Source organism: Penicillium diatomitis (genome assembly GCF_028827545.1).
Source record: "Penicillium diatomitis strain IBT 30728 chromosome Unknown utg000003l_segment0_segment0, whole genome shotgun sequence".
NCBI lineage: Eukaryota > Fungi > Ascomycota > Eurotiomycetes > Eurotiales > Aspergillaceae > Penicillium > Penicillium diatomitis.
This window is the reverse complement of record NW_026623175.1, coordinates 27,176-48,008: the sequence shown is the minus strand read 5'-3', so window position 1 is coordinate 48,008 and position 20,833 is coordinate 27,176. Positions and strand designations below refer to the sequence as shown.

Sequence of the window (20,833 nt, the reverse complement as noted above, 5' to 3'; positions counted from 1 at the left end):
GTGCCTGAGTCTGCGCAGCGTGCGTGGGACCTTCACGCCTGCCACATGCGATCATCGATCACTATAGGTGTTTGTACGGTGGTACCCAAGTGGATACGCTTTGCCTCTGCTAGCTCTGAGAAGCGAACACAACCTAGTGGCTTAGTCATTTGAAGACGGCTTCTTTCGATCTGGATTATGTTTCAAAGCGAGCCGAGTTCAGATGGACCTATTTTGACTAGACATCGGGGCTTGAGGCCCTTCAAAGATCATGCGAGGAACTGATTGCATTGTCACCTGGTCCACTCCTGTCTAAGGATGAACACTGGAGGAGACTGGCAACAACAATATAATCACAATAAAGTCTGCTACGAGCTGCCTTTTCAGACATTGTGCATGGTCAACAATTACGTTGGCGAGACGAAATCTTTTAGAGTAAGAGATATGAACGCTGATTGTGAGCTAAACTCATCTAGATACAATTGGACACACCACTGCAATGCCGCCCGGTTGTATTCTGAACCAAATTCTGTGTCTTTCACACATGGCGAACGACCGAACCACTCGATGCATCAGGTCTGCCGTGGAACAAAGGACCCAGATTAGCGCACGAGGGTCAACAAGCCAGGGCGGTAGGGCAGGTCGTTGTAAGCAGCATTGCTGTTGGGGTCTCGGCCTTGGTAGAGGAATTGCAAGTTGCAAGGGTCAATGGGCATCGTCTGGTCAGCGCTGCTTCGAACGAGATCACCACTGCTGATGTCATTCGACCAGGTAGAGCCACTGTTGGCCTTGCCTGCGAAGGGAGCAGACTCGCTCGTGGCCTGTGGGGTCCAGGAGCCTCCAAGGCTAGAGGCCGTGAAGGAGCGGAAGTAGCGGCCATTTGCACCGATGCATTCCACGATCATCAGGTATTGGTTCTGGCCCTGGACACGGTACACTTGCACCGCCTCGAAGAGGTTGTATTTAGAGTCGGTCAGAATGGTCTCGTACGCGGTGCCGAAGCTCGCGGGGAAGTTGCCGATAGGCATCGACGACCGATAGATCTTGCCGTTGTCTCCAGCGAAGAACATGTACATAGTAGTATCATCGGCAATCAAGGACTGATCGATCGGGTTATCACCGCCTCCGAGCGAGCCACTGAAGAGACACTTAGGTGACGACCAACCATTGGCATTAGTCGGATCGCTGGAGGTCATGTAGTTGAAGGCACACGCGCCCCATTCATACGCCAACACCCAGACGTTCTTGGGCGCAAAGTAAAACAATTGGGGAGCAACGGCACCCGTGTTCATGAGATTCTGGCTCGCGGAGCCCATCTGGCTCCAGTCCGAGAACAGGCCGAAGTTCATCGAGCCATAGTTGCCTCCGGAGCTGACGTCGGAGGCGTAAACCAGGTGCTGGCCCTTATAGGGGACCACCGTGAAATCCTTCAGGGCAAGGAGGCCAGATTTAGGCTGAGCCAGAGGCCCACTGGATGTCCACTTGTAGGTGGAGGGCAAGCTGCAGGAGCCGGTCGAACCTGAGCTGGGAGCTTGAGTGGTAGTCGTCTTGGCAGTGGTGGTCAAGGTAGTGTGGCTACCACCGTTACCACCACCGCTGCCGCCGCTGCTGCACGGGAGGCACTGAGAGTACCACTGGTTGGAGAAAGTACAGCATGCGCCTGAGACACAGGTGGTTGCACCCGAGAATCCCTGACCACCGCCTAAACCAGATTCTCCACGGTCAGCCATCTGATCATCAGGCATGAGGGGAAGATCGCTCTCAAAGGGAAGCCGCCACGATCTTTTTTGTACTTACATTGACCGTAGAGTGCCGCTTGTGCCGAGACCAGAGGCAAGATTGCCGATATGGCTGCGATCCAAATCATGATGGCAGAGAGTCGACCGCGTGTCAAAAGAACCGTGACCGTGAGTGAGAAGACAGTGTTTTTGAGGGAAGGATGTCTGGGAATCGAGTCAGAGACGACGACATGCACGCTTTGGGCATCTTTATATAGACCTGGCAAAGTCCCTGGACTGCCTCCTAACCGAGATTCCACATCTTCACAAAAGGTCTGCAGCCCGATCTCCACGAGATTACTGGGTCACGAGCGGGTCGAAGTTTTAGGCTAATCGGGAAGAATAAGCCTTCTCCGCATTTCTTCATTTCCAAACGCGGCCATGAAAGTTAAAGCCCCAGACGCGATCCGAGGGCTATTTGGAGGAACGGAGGTCACGCCATGGCCGGAGTGGAGAGGGAGTACTACTGTCGTCGACGGGGGACGTGCCGGTGCTTGAAGATGGTCTCCAGTCCCCCCTTTCCACAGTACTCAAGCCACTAGCGTTGTCAAAGTTGCCGTTAAATCCTGGTCATGGCTCCTGCATCTCTCTCCTTGCAATCTTACACCAATAATGGACCCCTAAGCAGTATGTACCGGAGCCTGGAAGTCGTCTCACGTGGAGCTGAAGATGTGGCGGAAGTATGCAAAGCGTTCCAACAGAAATAAACGGTCGCATATACAGATCGAGTGCGCAATGTCGAAGTGACCTATTTCCACTGATCTCCCACCTGGCATCTACGCGTCAACAGAGACACAAGTAAGTGGCCCCGTACAGGAATCCAACAATCAAGAGGAAACACACCAAACATGGTAGCGTAATGGATCCGAATAAAAAAAGAACAGTAAAGCTTGTAATGCTTGTAGGGCGATGAAGGGTTCATGTTCGACGATAGTAGGTACTTTGAAACAAATTCGGAGACTTCCGGTTTCGCTAACTGCCGAAGCGCATCCACGTTGGCCCAGTTTCGCCCTCAATTGTCTCAAGTTCCTCGGGCGAGAAGGATCATGCAAAGGATGAATGAGCACGGAGCAGCCGGTGAAATGTGTGGGGGGGGGGGGGGGGGGGGGGGGATGTCTTGAATTCTTCACAAACCATCAGGACCGAGGATTCAATGCTCCGATGTGGGGGGGTCCCAAGTCCCAACACATTGGACGATCTCGGTAGTTACTAAGGTAAACGGGCTTTCTCAGATGTAGAGGTAGCTTTTGCCGGTCCTCCATCAGAAATGAAGGAGAAGACGACCAGGTGGGAAAATCGAATAAATCAGTTGATCCAGAATGGCCATGTAATCATAGGTAATTATTTCGTGATGGTTCAGCAAATACAGTTCATCAGGTGACCAAGTCTGGACCCTGGAACTCCTCTCACCCCTGTGGCGTCCAAGGGAAATTACTCCCTTTGACGAAGTCACATCGAGGCACGCAGAGCACGCATCACTCAATATGACAGATCCGGAAGCCACCCATATTCCCATTTCAAGCGTGAAAAGACCGAAGGACCGGGTGTCTCACATCAACGCCCACTCCTCGCCCGCCACACGTCGCAGTATTGCCCGCATACCGTCCGGCACTAGCCCAACTCAGTCGTTTCTTCGTCTCATCAACGGACAAGAATATGGCTTCCGGTGGGGGTTGATACTCAGAGCTTGGATAAATCCGAATCAGGCACGGTGTCCTGCACTTGTCGAACTGGGAGAGGAGGGACCATGACGATTGTGACCTCGGACGCTTGACCAGCGTGGAACGAGAATAGGTGGGATGATGCAGCTCTGAAGAACTTTGCCTTCATCCATGGTGACTGGGGCAGAACCATTCTTCCGTCAATTATTGCAGTACACCTTGAGAACATCGCGGTCTGCCTGCACAGAGACCCCCGATAGATCATTGCGGAGTTTCCCCCTGCGCGGCTAGACTATGCCCCAAACAGCAATTATCCTCGCGGAGAGACACTTTAGGAGCGGGTGTTTCATGCTGCAGAACAGCCCACCTCTTGGCATATTGTCGATCGGCAAGCAGATGGCACTGTCGCCCATACTATAAGAGCTGATGCACAATGATGGATGCCGGCTTTTCAGAAAGGTGGGATTGCAACTGGACCATCTCACAGTGCGACTCGTTGCTGATATCGCCCAATTCACAGAAGTTCAACGAGTCCAGATTGAAAGTCAAAGGGATTTTCTCACGATGAAAGTGTTGACAGCTCTCGGCCTGTTGGCCACAGCCGTGAGTGGTGCGAACTTCAATCAACCGGTCCTCTGGGAGGATCTGGCTGATCTGGACGTCTTTCGCGTGGGAAGCAAATTCTACTATTCGGCCTCGACCATGCATTATTCTCCAGGTGCTCCGATTCTGGAGTCCTCGGATTTGGTGAATTGGGACTACATCGGCCATTCCGTCCCCTCCTTGAACTGGGGCTCCAAATATGACTTGCAGGGCGGTCAAGCCTATGTCAAGGGCATCTGGGCCTCCACTCTCAGATATCGCAAAAGCAACAACACATGGTACTGGATCGGGTGTATCGAGTTCAGCACGACGTACATCTACACTGCTCCATCGCCTACCGGGCCCTGGAAGCAGAGTGGTACCATCAACCAGTGCTACTATGATTGTGGCCTTCTGATCGACGACAACGATGTCATGTATGTGGCTTACGGCGGCACTGACATCAGCGTCGCCCAGCTGACCTCAGATGGTCTGGGTCAAGTGAAGACGCAAAAGGTGTTTTCATCGACTATCGGTGCCATTGAAGGATCGCGCTTCTACAAGATCAATGGCGAATACTACATCTTCAATACCTTGCCCGCCAATGCGGAGTACGTCCTCAAGTCCTCAAGTCCATGGGGTCCTTACACTCAAAAGCTGCTGGAGAAGAACATTGCGACCCCGATCCAGGGAGGTGGCATCCCTCATCAAGGAGGTATCGTCGATACTCCAGATGGAAAATGGTATTACATGGCATTCGTGGACAGTTACCCTGGCGGTCGTGTGCCAGTACTGGCTCCCATCACTTGGGGCTCGGATGGTTTCCCCCAAGTCACTACTGTGAACGGAGGCTGGGGCCAGTCCTACCCATATCCGATGACTCCCTCAATCTCGTCCAGTCCAACTGGCACGGATCGATTCCAGGGAACCTCACTGGGACCCCAGTGGGAATGGAACCACAACCCGGACACCAATTCCTTCACCGTCAACAATGGCCTGACCTTGCGCACCGCCACCCAAACCAACGATCTTTACTCGGCGCGAAACACTCTGACGCACCGTATCTTGGGACCTCAATCCTACGCAACCATCGAACTGAGCATCGGCAGCATGCATTCAGGAGATCGCAGTGGCCTGGCGATGCTTCGAGATTCATCGGCATACGTGGCAGTAGTGAACAATGGAGGCACCCTGCGCGTGAGCATGGTCGACGGTCTCACCATGGACTCCAAATGGAATACTCAATCTACTGGTTCAGAAGTCTCTGGCGTCAATCTACCCGGGGGAACTTCTAAGATCTGGTTGCGAGCCGCGGCCGACATCCGTCCCGGCAGCGGTCGCACTGCGACCTTCTCCTACAGCACTGACGGTTCCTCCTTCGTCAGTATCGGCCACCCATTCGTCCTCAACAATGCCTGGCAATTCTTTATGGGATATCGATATGGTATCTTCAATTACGCCACAACAGCGCTCGGCGGCAGCGTTGTAGTCAACTCTTTCGATATGCAGAGTGGCGTCCCCACCGCAAACACCGGTACAGGCCCAAGCAAGACCACCGCAAACCCAACCACCACCACTGCCGCCGCAGGAGGAGGTGGAGGAGCCCAAAGCAAATACGGCCAATGTGGCGGTAGCGGGTGGGCTGGTCCCACCGCATGCGCTGCAGGAGCGACTTGCTCATTTGTCAACGCCTGGTATTCGCAGTGTGTCTAAGCCTCTCACAGGCGGACATCCTGCTGTAAATGAAGAGGATGGGAAGAAGAGAAGAAGTCAGATTCAATGCGTGTTTTCCGAAAGGGGGACTACCGGAATGTGAAACGGCGCGAACTCCACCTCATTTCGGCGGGTGCACCAGTTGATGTATTGTCTAGACTCTTGACCTTGCAACGTACGAACATGTTTACGTCTTGCTCTATCCTTGTTCACTTGACAGAGGTTTCATGTAGCAGCAACCCACTGAATGCATCATATACGGTGATTTAGTGTGGTTCAGACCGAAGGCTTTCTAAAGACGTTGAGATCGTGTTTCCTACGCGGGCAGTCTCCAGTCCGCTGTAAGCAATCGTCAGCTTCAGCCGGTAGGAACCGACTGTTTTAGTAACCTAGTATAACCACTCACCCTTATCAAGGTAACAGGTTCGATTTTACGCCATTCTACATGTAGGTAGTTGTTTAGCCGAGGGGATCCTGCAGGAAGACGAGGTAGAGGAACTGCCATATCACTGAGCTAAAGATGGCATTGCGTACGGGTTTGGGAGCAGGCGGTGTAGATGCGACGGGAGTCGATGATTGAGCTCGATATTTCTCCAGTTCATCTGCAATCGCATCTGTGTCGTCTTTTAGTTCTGACTACGAGATGGTAGGACGTCTTTCTGTGTCGGAGGGTTTCCCAATTGATCATCAGCACGAAAGATGGCTTCGATCCTCAATTCCCGACGGCTGCAAAAGTAAGCCTTTCCTGGGGTCGGGTTGAAACCGAGCGTCTTAATCGGTAGATTGAGACTCGACGATGAATTGAGACCTATCCCTTTTTATTTCCTACCATTATGCTTTTCTTGTCTCACCAACAAGATGGTTGAGACAATTCCCACCGATGTCGTAAACGTAATGACTCCGTGCCTGTGATCCCCCGATCCAAGCCAGGGAGTGGGAGCAACTTCTTCACGGCAAAGCCGGCTAACATGAAAGCTTTCTCCTCGTTCCTCGGTCGATTTGAGTGGACGTGTATGAGCTGCTAAGCTCCAAGAGTGCACAATCTCCGCCACTGGAAGAACGGGTGAACGCCGTTTCATCGTGTCTCATCCCGATGGAGGCGCTGTGGGGCTCCGGCATCTACGGGTTCCTGGCTCCACGGAAGTGACCCTATCAGCCTAGTCGGGTTACCCCCTGGCCGGAATAAGCTTACGCTGACCCCGCTGGAGAAATGCTTGTTCAACCTCCCAAGATGTCCGGTGTTAACTTCTCCGTTTCAAGGGCTGCCGCTAGAGAACGACTACTAACCGTATGCACCACGGGATGTGTGTAGTCGACACTTCCTTGTGCCGGACCAGAGAAGCTGATTGTTGGGAATTTCTCACATTCGTTCCGCATGTCCCATGGCTGTCGTCATTGAGCGTGGTCGTTGGAGCATCCTGCCAAGTTGAGTTTCTTTTCTTTCTATATTTGTGTTTTTTTTATTTTCGAAGCTAAGCTAGGCTGAGATGACAGGCTGTCCCTCTGCAAGACTGATACAAGCTCCTCGATGTGCCTGGTCACCCACTGCCGGTGGTCAAATCTTAAACTCACGCACGGGCCTGAATGCTTGCGTGTCCGTCGGTTAAAGACCCGTCTCGGAAAAAGAAGTGGAGGTCTTGCTGGCTGAAGAATCTCGAGTTGAGAGCGCAAGGCAAGCTAATGCTCGGAATGTCTTCCTGTTTGGCTGGCAGATGGCTAACCGGAATCTACCCCTAGGAGAATGGATGCCTTCTTCCGGCAATGACCTAGCGGCCGACGACGGTCACGACTACATAAACCTGACATGAGCCGCTCTCGATGAACAGCACGCTCTTTGTCTTTCTATGAAAAACAGGTTCATTTTGTCAATTTTACATCGATAAAACCCTTTTGTTATCATGCGTCTCGCAACAGCAACAACACTGGGGGCCTCCCTGCACCTTGGGCTGGCCGTGGCACAATCTACGGTGACCCTCAACCCAAGCACCACATACCAAACTATCGATGGGTTTGGTTTCTCGGAGGCGTTCGGATTCGGAAATGGTGTTGCCAATGCGCCCTCTGCGCAGCAGACCCAGGCACTGAAGTACATGTTCAGTACCACCGAGGGAGCAGGAATGACTATTCTGCGCAACCGCATTGCCTCGGATCCCAATGGCAGCATCGAGCCTAACAGTCCCGGTTCGCCATCGGCGGCGCCAAGCTACAAGCCACTGAATGGTGACTCCAGCCAGGTTAGTATCTCAGTCCCTTGGCAAATGACCTTCCCCATGTGTGTCGTTGTCTCGACATGTAGTGCCTATGTTACTGACGACTTCTCCAATGTACTAGGTCTTTTGGTCCAAGCAAGCCCGTGCCATGGGTGTCAAGTACATCTACGCAGACGCCTGGAGTGCCCCGGGATATATGAAAACCAATGACAACTATGTGCGTTATGCGTGATGAAACCATTAGCCGTAACCAGTCTGCAATGATTGAGTAAACTAACATGTTCTGATAGATCAACGGTGGCTACCTCTGTGGTGTGACTGGACACTCGTGCTCCTCGGGAGATTGGAGACAGGCCTATGCCAATTATCTTGTGCAATACATCAAAGATTACGCCAGTCAGGGAATCACTATTGACTTTGTTGGCTTCCTCAACGAGCCGGAATTCGCGTACGTGAACCTTGCATAAATTCGGACAAGCATCCATATTTACTGAATTTCTGCAGACCGAGCTACGATTCCATGCTATCCGATGGCACAGAGGCGGCGTCTTTCATTCCCATCTTGCATGACACAATTCAAAAGGCTGGCCTATCCACCGGCATTACTTGCTGTGATGCCGAGGGTTGGAACGATCAAGTCAAATTCACCCAGCAACTCATTTCTGCGGACGCCACCAAATACATGTCGCGTATCACTTCCCACTGGTATACGTCCAAATGCACCGCGCCCATCGATACAAGTCTCCGAGTATGGGAGACCGAGTACGCCGACCTGGACAGCTCCTTCTCTACCACATGGCACTCAAGTGGTGCGACGAATGAAGGTTTCACCTGGGCTCAATACATCTACCAGGGATTGGTTGAGTGTAACCTGAGTGCCTTCCTGTACTGGGTTGGTGAGTAGACCTCTCTGTTCATGCCCGTGGCGAATTGTACTCAAAGAGAACTCTGACTGATCCATCTCCATTCCACAGGCGCTCAGTCCAACAGTAATGCTGCCGGTCTTGTCACCCTTACTGGCTCCGGATCGTCCACTCAGGTGACCGCATCGGGCTCACTCTGGGCCTTTGCCATGTTCTCTCGCTACATTCGTCCAGACGCTGTCCGTATCGGTACCACGGGCGCTCCCTCCAATACCAAGGTGGCATCATTCAAGAACAACGACGGCACAATTGCCACGGTCATGATCAACACCGGTAGTAGCGCACAGGCTGTTTCCCTTGGAGGCGGCTCGATCTCCTCTGCCAAGGCCTACTACATGGACAACTCCGTCTCATCTCCCTCAAGCTTGTCAATCACCCTCAACGCCGGTAGCGTCCATGCTACTCTGCCAGGCTACTCAATGGTTACCTTTGTGACTTCTGGTAGCGGCTCTTCCACCGGTCCCACTACTTTGACCACTCACACCACAACCTCGACAACCAGTGCGAGTGGCTCTACTGGTACCAGTGTTGCCCAGCACTGGGCCCAATGTGGAGGTCAAGGTTGGACAGGTCCCACAACTTGCGCTAGTCCGTACACCTGCAAGGCGCAGAACGCCTACTACTCTCAGTGTCTCTGAGTCTCGTACCAGGGTCGCGGTATTCACGCGCGAGTAGGCAGTGGACATGAAGGGGGATCAACTTCATCGTGATCATAAGGTTGTGAAAGATGGTGGATGTCAGGCCTCAATCTCAATCCTGGCCGCACAACTCATTGAGTTATTAGTCAAGAATATGATCCTGATTAGATTTGTTCCCAATAAATTATAGCACATATCCAAGTCATTTGCCCGAGTCGCAGACACGAGACAGGAGTCCTCGAATGTATCACGGTACTTGAATTCCAGAGTAATATGGCTAGAAGAAACCTCCGCATCGCGTCCCGTTTTGGTGCAGGCGATAAGGTTAGGCTCCATGGCGGTTCCTGAAATCAAGATTTTCATGTCGTTGACAACACAGCACCTCTGTAATACCTTACGTAGTTGCTTAAGAACTTTCCAATTGGTAGCTCAACCTTGAACCAGTGGAAAACGCCGGGACTGGATCTAAATTGGATCTAGCTTAAGTCCCCCATTGAAATGGATGCGAATATATATTCTCTAGCGATCGAGGTGCCTAACACCAGCTTTCTACCTACGCAGTCTCGGGTTCGAGATGTAGTCCCAGATTCCTCATACCAACCGATATTCATAATGTAGCGGAATCATGTATTCATACAGGTTTCAAACTTATTTTTCTGCAGGTGGTTACATTCATTTTCATCGAGACCTGTGGGCATCTGGGAACATTTTCCCTTGCACCACCACCCCCGTCCACTGCGTCATCGAGAATAGGATGCAGAAAGGCCTAAGCCGGAGACTCCCCACTTTCAAGTCAGTCTATTCCATTGATGGGAATAGCATCAATTGGATTTACCTATAAATTGACCAAATGAGTGCCCAGTTATTATGAAGGCATCAGAGGTAGTAAGTACTAAGTAGTAGGTAAATTACCACCTTAGTAGTTATTCATTGACATCGAGCTAGTGAGTGTGGAGGTAGGTACCATCCCTCGTTGAGTGAGGTATGTCAGCCATAGTTGTCACAGCTCATCAATCTGTCCAAGACGGTACTTAAATATCTGGGCAAAGCCGGAATTGGTCATCGAAACAAACTATCTTAGATGTACCCTATCCATGTAAGGACTGCTGGAAATCTATAATGTTATTAACATTTTAATTTACTAATTTCTTTTAATCAATGACATGGAGACGACCTCTATCCTAGCCGGAGAAAGTCACGGGCGCTCCGTTGAGCTTGAAGTATCCAGGCTGCAGTTTCTGGAAAACGCCGTTGGGATCCAAGCGGCTCGAGATTTGCTGGAGACGGGCCTTGTTGCTGGCACCGTATCCAGCGACTGGGTCTTGGAACATGCTGGCGTAGTTCATGTAGATGTACTCGTCGAAGATGCCCATCTCCTGAGCCTTAGCAATGACCTGATCCCAGAAGGAGTGGATCCAGGCATAGACGGTATCGTCGTCCGCCGCATCTTGCCACCAGAAAGCAACGTGCATGAGGTGGAGGGGCCCCTTGGAGGCATCAAGACCCAGGGCGTTTCCACCATAACGTGCCATGTTGTTCAATTCGGGGATTGTGATACCCTGGTAGATAATGACGGGGTTTGCGCCCTTGAGGTTAATCACCTGGGGGATGAGAGAGTAGAAGAGATTGACGACCCAGTTGCTGAACTCCTCGTTGAGCTGCACCGTAATGGGCCAGTAGATCTCACGGTATCCGAACGGATTGTCAAGTTCCAGATATTGGACGTATTCCACCAGCGTCTTGGTGCTGGTGGAATCGGCGATGGCGGGAATGCTTCGGTATTGGCGGAAGATGGCTGGGTCAGCAACATCCTCCACGTACGTCAGTTCAGCCGAGGCAATGTTCAAGCCTTGATTCTGAAGGAAAGCAACATATTGCTGGGCCTTGCCATCCACGGTGGCGTTGTTGACGACATTGATAAAGGCATCGATCACCTCGGGGAAGTTGTTCTGGGTGAAGACACGAGCGCCTCCCCGCATCGTCGGGCAAGGGATGGTGTAGAGGTTATACTTGGTGACAAGTCCAAAGTTGTTTCCGCCCCCACGGAGAGCCCAGTACAAGTCGGAGAAAGAATCCTGGCTGGCAGTGACGATGATACCGGTTGATGTCACAACCTAGTTTGCAACAAGTCAGAATATGCTGCAAATCGTCAAGGGGAATCCATATGGGACTCGACCTACCTCGAAGCTTTGCACGTTATCCAAGGCCCAACCGTACAAGTTGGAATGATAGGAGATACCGCCTCCCAGCACAAAGCCGCCAACGCCGATGCTGGAAGCACGACCACCAACGGTGGCCAAACCATAGGGCTCCAGTGCAGAGTATACCGACAGCCAGTTATTTCCGGGCTCAACTGACGCGACTGTCTTGTCCGCATTCAGAGTGACGGCCGTCATATCCTTGAACCAGATGCTGACTCCACCCACGCTGCTCGAGGCTCCTTTGAAGGCGGCATGGCCACCACTCCTGGCGGCAAACGGACAGCCAGTGAACCGGGAGAGCAGCACCGCGACACTGACATCGGTGTTGTGAGTGGGACGGAAGACACAGTGAGGCTGTACTTCCAGTTGCTGCTCGGACCAGAAGGAATTTGTGAAGTTGTTGTAAAGGGCCGAGTTTTGCGCGTTCACCTTCTGCGATCCAAAAAGGAAGCCCAAGCTTGCGCACTATACATTGATAAAGGTCAGAGATCGATTATTGTAGCCCCAAGTGCCATGAAGGGGTCTGGTGGTTCAACATACGGCCGCAGCACATCCGCTGTCAATTGAGCGAGACTGGATAGTATTGAACGATTCCAGGGCCGGAACAGTCGACACATTCACGCCAAACTGGAGGAGACCTTCCGTAACGTTGAAGTTGGGAGTCTCAACGACGTCTTGCGCCAGGGCGATTCCACCGAGGGCCACAAGGGCGCCGGCAAGAGGGATGGAGAGCATGATGGAGCGACTTCACTGGGATCGTTCACCACGCACAATCGCACGAGTCTTTGAGAGGAAACGGATTTGCTAGATCCAGAGGGGTAGCGCACTTTTAAATGGTGTGTCACCAACTGGATCTTGTCCCGTTGGGGTCAATCGACCGTCGGTTAGCCGACTATCCGCTCTCCGATCGCTTAATTGAAGCAGTGACCACGGCATGGTTCCTGGAAGTTGGAAGATGAAGTCGCTTCAGGGGTTCGGATCAAGCAGGCCGCGAACCATCGGCCGCCGTTTTCGTTTACGACCATCGTCGACCCCACGTGAAGGCATTATCGCGGCGCAAAAGAGGCAGTGTCGAGCCGGGCGCGGGTAAGATGGGTGGAGGAGCAGCAGCACGGTTCAAGGCGATATTCCCCGTTGTGGCAAGGTGCCTGATGGAGTCTCAATGGACTAGCGCGCGTTATTTGTTATTTGAAAGGGTCGAAAAGTATATATGTCTGGCAGTCTGATGAATCTGGACCACATAGAAATGTCGCTTCGAGAAGTGGGTTGACAGCGGCCGACCCTCAGTGCCCGTGCGTCCAATCGAACAGTCTACGGAGGGAACACGGTGGAGTGTGGTGACTATTGACCTCCTCCGACGGGTTTAGTGTCGAAGATAATATCGGGGGTCGCGCTGATTGCGATCGAACCCTTTTCCTTCTGCTGCATTGACACAACCTCCGAGGCATCAGGGCAACGACTCCGTGTCCATCCATACCCCAAGGGACGTCCACAAGAAGCACCGGCGACTCAAGAAGGAGTGAAGTGGGAGACGGATCCGGCTCGGTCCGTCGGTCAGAGGGTCCCATTGCCGTCAGGTGATCTGGGTCTCGAGAGCCAAAGGAAGATCTCGATGGGAAGCGGTTCGATCAGAATGACAGTCGAGTGCCGTGAACTCGTCGCCTGGAGAAAGTGTATTGGATCTGGGTTCTGTGGTCAGTGTCACAAAAATAATGTCCACGGCGAACGACACAACTGGACGTAAAAAAAGGTACCTAACCGTCCGGAGATATATGGGTCGCACTGTCATCCATGCTCGGCTGTTACGTGAAGGACACGTCCAGATTAATCTCGACAGGGATTAGACCCATTAGTGCTTGCCAGGTTACATTGCACTAGCAAAGTCAATGACATTCTTTGGCCTATTCCAGTAACCGCACTCCATGTCGCTTAGATTGGAGATTAATGCTTAGTGCGACAGAAGGCGTTCCTCGACGACAGCCAGTGGACCGCCACGCTACCAGTACATGCATCTCGAATCCTTCACGTTCCTTCCTCAGGCTAAAATCCCTGTTCTGCTCGGGGCTGACATGCTGAATATGGTACTTTTTCCCACGTTTCGCTTTGACTTTGTCGCGGATGACAATGGTAAGCAAGCTTGACTTGGCTAGTCACCCCTGCATCGTCTTGCGCCAACTGATGCGCTAGGCAAATAGGGTGCAATGGCAGATATAGGGATGATCGATAACCATCTCTTCATCATCTACACAGGGTCCTGCATAGGTCGCCATCTTCGTTATCGCCTTCCCAAAGGCGCGTCGATCGCATTTGCAACCGTGTGAAACGGCCACAGCAAAGTGTGCCGGTTGAGGAGAGAGATGGCAATCGTGGGCACTTTTGGCCCCGAAACAATCAAGGCGACCGGCATTGCCTTGATTGTGGTGACTTCACTCGTTGCAGGAACCCGTTTCGCGGGCTCCATACGAGGCGTTAAGGATATCAGGGCGGAGGATTGTCTTCTGCTCGTCGCCTATGTTTTCTTCCTGGAACTCAGCATCCTATACATCTTCGTCGCGCCGACCATTTTCCGTCTGTCCGCGCTTGAGAATGGACTCATCAAACCATATCCGACGGTCATGGACGACAGTTTGCAATTGCAGACCGTCTTCTTTGTGACGACCTCGTCCTTATGGATCTGTCTGTGGATGGTCAAGTTTTCTCTCTTGTCGATGTACAAGCGCCTGTTGGTGGGCAAGACCTATGTCTACGCATGGTGGGGGATAACCATCGCCTGTGCTCTAGTAAGTCAATCGGATCTCGAGAAAGGTGCATCCCTGGGAGACTCAGCCCTAAGGATAGATCCTTGGCTTCGCCGAGTCTTTGTACGACTGACACGCAGCTTGTCTCTTTCTCCGACAGTTTCTCCTTGGCTGCATCCTGTCATCCTGGTTCTCCTGCTCGAGCTTTCATGCATGGTTCACTGCGGGCGCCTGTGGTACACCTCGAGACATTCGCGCAGCCACGATCAGCCTCTACTATGCTTATGCAGTAGACATTGTTACAGATCTTGCAAGTAAGTCCACCGTGGAGCTTGTCCCCGAGACTGAGGTGCACAAAGGGATTCTGGGGAGGCAGCACGTATTGACATCGGGATGCAGTTATGGCCTTGCCCATTCGCCTCATCTGGCATCTGAAAATGCAGCTGAAACAAAAACTCAGCATTGGTGGTCTTTTCTGCTTTGGGTGGATCTGCATCATTATTGCGACGATCCGAGTCGTTCAACTAGGCAGTCGATCCAACGGAGCCTCAAACGGCCAGCCCGCTCCATCGTGGCTGGCCTTGTGGGGGATTATCGAATCTGCAATCGGTGAGTGGGTCGGAAATTGAGACATATTTCTCGAGCAAAACGGATTCAGAAAGAAACAGGTTGACTTACTCCGGCGTCGTGTGATGTAGCTGTGATGATCGGGTGCTGCCCGGGTTTATATCGTGTCGTGAAATCTGTCATTTCGCCGTCCAAGACCTCTTACGCATACGGCTCGTACAATAATGCCCATGGCCGGAGGATGAGTGGGATGCCATCGCACAAATCCGGATCTCGAAACATCGCGATGACGAACTTGTCCGGCAAAGAAACCACCTTTCAAACTACTAGCGCATACCGATCATCCAGTCCCTCCAGTAGCCAGGAACACCTGGCTCGGGGACACGGCCGTGGTGTAATCCTCATCAATCATGGGATTGAGGTGACGGTTGACGACAGGAACGATGACTTTGATCAGATGGACCATGGAAGACGACACGGAAATTCACTCTAGAACAAGGTTGTGGTACTTTATAGGGGTGATCGTGTTCTGAGAGCGTTGATCATTGATAACAGAACAAGATTCATGGACTCTTATCCCATCTTCAGAAAAATATTCCTCATTGACCCCATGATGAGCATACAGATAAGACCACCAAGGCAAGGAGCCTCTCGAATTAGCATCCCACCGTAGGTAGATGCGTAGAGTTGAGGAATTTTATCTGGGCTCAAACGCATCCAGTCGAAGAAGGTCAATAATGCAAATGGTAAAAAGAAATCAATATTCTCTGCTATCGAACAATGAGAGGATATCTAAATGGGGGAATCTAAATCACAAGTGAGAGCACGCTAATACATTTGCCGCGATCGCATCTCCACGGGCAGGAAACACATCAGCACCGCCGAGAGCCAGATTCCGCCAGCCCCGAGCCACAGCACACCGGAAGTGCCCTTGGCAATCAAAGATTGACCGGCAATAGGCGCGACAATACCCGCGATACGACCCATGCAAGAGAGCATTCCACTTGCGCTGGCGCGGTAAGTGGTTTCGAAGATTTCGGGTGCCGAAGCGTACAGCACCGCGTTAAAGTACTAGGAAGCGAGCAGTCAGTACCGGTAGGAAAATTCTGTTGAGATATGATCGAGATGGCGATTGCATACCGTTTGCATGATGTACTCCAATGCATTCAGACCAACGTATCCAGCCGTGTTTCTGACCTGCGTGTACATCGCCATCGATATTCCCTGCAAGACTGCCGAGATCACAAGCGACCACTTCCGACCGATGAGCGGAAGCTGAACGGAAAAGACGGCAAAGACTGCACCAATTATTCCGGGAAGATAAATATAGATATATTGACGGTAGGTCTCGGTGACATCGATTCCACTGCCGATGTTGTTGCGGAGAAGAACGATTGGCAGGAAAGATCCGGCCAGCGTGAAGGACCAGTAGTCGCCCTGTACAGCAAGAACGAAAAGGGGACAATCAGCAAATCTGTCGCGGAAGAAAGAGACTCGAAGGGAGCTGCCATACCATGTAAGTAACGGCCAAAAGGAAGAAGCTGATGCATTGGATCTTGTTCGTGAACAAGCCACGCATGAATGTAAACTTCTGTACCACCTTCGCCTTGACGAGGCCCGAACGCCGATGAAGTTCCTCATCCGTGTCGATGATCTCGAATTCTTCAATGCTGAGTGTTGGCATTGGGGCCTTGTTAAATTTGGCAATTTGGCGAAGCACCTCGATGGCATCTGCATCCCGACCTTTGCTGATGAGGAATTTCGGCGACTCGTGGAAGGTGAAGATAAAGTACCGTACGATAAACACCAGCAGGGTGATGATGCCGATAATAATTACTTCATATCGCCAACCCATGTTGCTGGAGACAGTGCAGCAAGCCTCTCCGGAACCGAGGTCCGGGGCATTGCACGCTGGTAACTTGACATCGCATCGATACTTGGCTGCCGTGCCAAACGCGATCGCGGAGGCCACCACGACACCGATGGGTTGCCACATACCCAAAAGGGAGACGAGGAAGCGGCGATTTTGAGGTAGGAACTCCAAGGCGATTGCGGCATCGATGGGAATGTTGCCGCCCAAGCCAATGCAGGATAAGAAGTAAATTGCGCAGATAGCAGCATAGTTATACTTCACCGCAGCCTGTCGCATGAACGAGTCGAACAATTAGTATGATCATTCAAGTCACTGGACGAGTCAGGAGAGAATGGGGGCTCTGGGCACTGACCAAGAGCATGCCAAAAATGGATGTTATCAGACATGTCAGATTGAATGCCCACTTGCGACCGATAATGTCGGTGATGATGCCAAAGGTAAAGGCCCCAACTCTGTAGCGGAGGCGGTTAGCAAGAAACCCTTGCAATCCCTCTTCCGTTTTTTCTCCCACCTCGTCGCCGAGATTCTCAAGGGAAACATGAAATGCCAGGGCAAAGTGAAACTCACGCCAGACCAGCATTCGAGCAGGTAAAGATCAAGCCCTGTCTCTCTGGTGGCACATTCATTTCTTGACTGACCGACCGGCATGCGCGTTAGCAAACAGAGGGCTCACCCTCTCTCTCTCTCTGTGTCGACCAAGGACCTACAAAACGGCCGACGCCATCAAGCCAACTCCTTGCGCCCACGCGAGGTCGAGAAAATAGCCAAACCCGCAGAGTGTCCAGATATATTGCTGGTAACGTCCAAAGCCGAATTTGTCGATTTCCCTATTTGTGTAGATGTCGAGGTTAGCGATGTGTGGTGAACGGGATGGTTCACTCCATTTTCCCTCCTTCGCCTTAATATTCACGTTCACTTTGATCATGACTTCTTGCTCTTGCTTGCTCAATTTCGGAGATTCGTCTCTCCGCTTGATTCGCCGAGGTATCTTCGTGGGCGTTGCTCGCACGCCCTTCTCCGTCCTGCCGAGATGGTCACGTACCGGTTGATCAGCGCAGCTTTTCGCTCAAAGGGTGTGCCTCGAGTTGAGACGACGACATCGCTAGTACCCGTCAAAGATGGGTGGCCGTCAAAAGAGACAGCTTCATCGCCACTTTGTTCAGCGTGCGCGGCATCCGCCTTGTGGCCTAAAAATGCGTCCATCTCATCACAATCCGAATCCATGTACGGATTTCCTCTGTTGCAAATCAAATCTGGGGCGCAGGTTTCTTCAAATACAATCTAGCCTCGAGCGTCGAATCTGCGATCGAGATCACGGGAAATGCTACGTGATGGGACGCATGAAAGGGTGGACCGCTCATCCTCCTCAAGAACCGCTTTCGGGAAGAAGGTGAGTGACCTTGGGCGTCACTGTCATCATTGCCTTCTTTCTGTCTCCATCTCTCCCAGACTTTCCAGCTTTTCGAGCCTCTTTGGAGGGATCTTCCACCTTTTCCACCTTCTCTTTTGCTCTATTGCTTTCTCTTTTACTTTTTTTTTTTTTCTTGTCTTTTCTTTTCGTTTTTTTTTCCAATTGGATCTTCCAAGCTTTCCCCTCCCTCCTCACCCGTCTCAGTCTGTCGACTTGGGTCACCGCCCAAAACGACGACCCCCGGGAAGGAAAAACCGGACTTCCAAGAGGGGGTTGCCGCATTACTCGCATCACTCGCAGCCTTTGCGCTTTGGTCATAGGCTGACAGTCATGGTTCAGACTGTACACATGGCGGGGGTGGCCAGTTATTGCGCTGGGTCATCTCGTGCAAAGCAGTCAGTACATGGCCCCGTGCAGGTTACATCCAACCGTAAGAGTGGCCCAGTAGTAAATAGGCATGGTCTCGATTGGCTTCGCTCGAAGTTTTCGATTGGTTACTGTTTTTCTTGCTCTGCTTTGCTTTTGCTCTTATTCGCGTGGCCCCTCGGGTCTATTTGCGTGAGAAAAAGCAAGGCGAGAGCAGGGTGTGCTTAGTAGGCCATACGAGTAGAAGTCCCGGATAGTGGACAATCGAGGGTGCAATATCGATCGGACCTGCTGAGGACCACTGGCAAACAACTGGAACTATGGGATAAGTATGGCTCTCAAGAGAGAAATCTTGCTCGCAGAAGAGGACGCGGACGCGAAACACGAAACGCGAACATCGTGGGGTTTCGGGGCCGGGGGCCGGGATCACTCTTGGGGGGCAAAAGGCGGCGTCGTCAACAACCGTTTCACGCAAATCCCCGGCCGCATGGGACTGAGCACTGAGATCCTTACTGTAAAGTTGTCGTCGGGGTGAACGTGCACTGGGCGTACCCTGAAGTATACACAGGGTATCGCCCAGACTCCAACTCGAGAACAAGATGGAGCGGGTACGTGAAAGTACCATGCAGAACCTCTCCTCGATGCAGCACCGCAGCTCTCCCAAGATCTGAGAGCAACTGGAACCAAAGCACGCATGGATCGGAGAAGATCTGCGCCTCATTGCCATTGGATCGGTGACCACTTCGTTCACTGGCCCCGGGATATCCCCTTTGACTCGTGCCTCCGACCAGGGCCCCCTGGTCGAGATGTCTGGGAGATCTGCCAGGACACGGCCGGATTAGAGCACTTGGCGGATATTCGAACTTGGCCGGAGGGTCGTGTGGACCCCACAGTCCACGGTGTCTACCGTCTAGTTCTACATCCATCCGACAGGAATTTACGTACCAGGTACGTCGACAGGAGTGTAGCTACCGGACATTAGGAGTGAAGGCACTCATCGCTCGGGTAGAAAGCCCCCTCGGTGGAGACGGACCCTCAGCTAAACGAGGAGAATCTGAGCAGGAGAGCGGGTCTTGGCCATTTCCGGCCATTCTCCCATGTTTCTCAACCACTCTCTTGATGATTCTGGCGATGACTGATTGGTGGGATGTCATCGATGGCTGCCAATGTGCCAGTGCTACGCTCTGACGCTGGTCGATGGGCAATATACTTGGTAGTCGGTACGCTCCTCGATCCGCCTGGATCGGTCGCGAGAGGTGGTGAATCGTTGATCGCGTCCGCTTTGGATCCATTGGCCGACCCGGTTCACCAGTGTACCGTGCGGACCAGCATCGCATGGACCACGAGGTCCGAGCATGGACATCCATGCGCAAGCCAGCTGCGAGAAGGGCGTTGGGCGGAGTACATGCTGGTCCGGCGAGGGCCAAGAGTCTCCAGTGATGGGAGCATGTGCCCTACATATCACAGGAAAGGGAAGACGTGTGGGAGAAGGCACCCTCGGAGTACATCCATCCTGTACTCTCCTGCACCCTCCAGGCCATGGGATCTCAACGGTCGCTCTTTTCAGGTTTATGCTTCCAGAGGAGACCAGCTGATGGACAATAGCGTCTTCATAGGCCAATGAACATGGGGCTCATACGAGTCGCTACGCCGGACGGTGGCCGCGCAGTCGACCGTGGAGAGAGAGATAGAGAGAGAGATAGAGAGAGAGATAGAGAGAGAGAGAGAGAGAGAGAGAGAGAGAGAGAGAGAGAGGAAAGAGAATTCAGAGAGTAGCTAATACTCTTCAACTAGTAGCCGCGCCATTCGCAACTAAAATCATGCGAAACATAATAACATCCGTGAGGGTGGATTTTGGCAGGAGACTCAGTGACTTTGAGTATGAATGTGATTTTGAGTCTGAATGTATCTTTAGTTTTTCTTTTTTTTGGGGGGGGGGGGGGGGGGGGGTTTCGCTCTCTTTGAAAAGACGATGACGACGCCAAATGGCCGGAAGTTGATGGCGGAGACGTCTACTGTCTGGGTCGTCGGGATTTGGACCTCTTTGTAGGACTGTACAGTGTACACTGTCAGTGTGCACTACTACTCCATACTCTGTACTCTGCATTCTGTACACTGTTCTTTGAGAGTCTGTGTTCTCTCGTAGTATGCTATCCGTCCATCGGCACCATTGAAAGTGCTACGACGAGGCCG

At 52.1% G+C, this 20,833-nt stretch overlaps 6 protein-coding genes across 6 annotated transcripts; 3 read left to right on the top strand and 3 right to left on the bottom strand.

Moving 5' to 3' along the window:
• Positions 1–581: 581 nt before the first annotated feature.
• Positions 582–1,846, bottom strand: abfII (putative extracellular glycosyl hydrolase/cellulase; the record flags this gene model as incomplete). Its single annotated transcript, XM_056931883.1, has 2 exons — positions 582–1,681; positions 1,777–1,846. The coding sequence occupies 2 exons, from the start codon at positions 1,844–1,846 to the stop codon at positions 582–584; spliced, it is 1,170 nt and encodes a 389-aa protein (XP_056791842.1).
• Positions 1,847–3,982: 2,136 nt separating this feature from the next.
• Positions 3,983–5,713, top strand: N7539_002279 (putative xylosidase/glycosyl hydrolase; the record flags this gene model as incomplete). Its single annotated transcript, XM_056931882.1, has 1 exon — positions 3,983–5,713. One exon carries the CDS (start codon positions 3,983–3,985, stop codon positions 5,711–5,713), a length of 1,731 nt encoding a protein of 576 aa, XP_056791841.1.
• Positions 5,714–7,611: 1,898 nt separating this feature from the next.
• N7539_002278 (uncharacterized protein) lies at positions 7,612–9,484 on the top strand (the record flags this gene model as incomplete). The annotated part of the gene is made up of 5 exons (XM_056931881.1): positions 7,612–7,947; positions 8,045–8,140; positions 8,214–8,371; positions 8,428–8,819; positions 8,898–9,484. 5 exons carry the CDS (start codon positions 7,612–7,614, stop codon positions 9,482–9,484), a joined length of 1,569 nt encoding a protein of 522 aa, XP_056791840.1.
• A 1,181-nt stretch (positions 9,485–10,665) lies between these two features.
• N7539_002277 (FAD-binding oxidoreductase) lies at positions 10,666–12,420 on the bottom strand (the record flags this gene model as incomplete). The annotated part of the gene is made up of 3 exons (XM_056931880.1): positions 10,666–11,598; positions 11,665–12,150; positions 12,226–12,420. The coding sequence occupies 3 exons, from the start codon at positions 12,418–12,420 to the stop codon at positions 10,666–10,668; spliced, it is 1,614 nt and encodes a 537-aa protein (XP_056791839.1).
• A 1,271-nt stretch (positions 12,421–13,691) lies between these two features.
• Positions 13,692–15,483, top strand: N7539_002276 (uncharacterized protein; the record flags this gene model as incomplete). Its single annotated transcript, XM_056931879.1, has 5 exons — positions 13,692–13,812; positions 14,023–14,465; positions 14,584–14,737; positions 14,823–15,032; positions 15,122–15,483. The coding sequence occupies 5 exons, from the start codon at positions 13,692–13,694 to the stop codon at positions 15,481–15,483; spliced, it is 1,290 nt and encodes a 429-aa protein (XP_056791838.1).
• A 335-nt stretch (positions 15,484–15,818) lies between these two features.
• N7539_002275 (uncharacterized protein) lies at positions 15,819–18,066 on the bottom strand (the record flags this gene model as incomplete). The annotated part of the gene is made up of 7 exons (XM_056931878.1): positions 15,819–16,061; positions 16,131–16,427; positions 16,504–17,130; positions 17,216–17,315; positions 17,431–17,496; positions 17,571–17,690; positions 17,906–18,066. 7 exons carry the CDS (start codon positions 18,064–18,066, stop codon positions 15,819–15,821), a joined length of 1,614 nt encoding a protein of 537 aa, XP_056791837.1.
• Between the last annotated feature and the right edge of the window lie 2,767 nt (positions 18,067–20,833).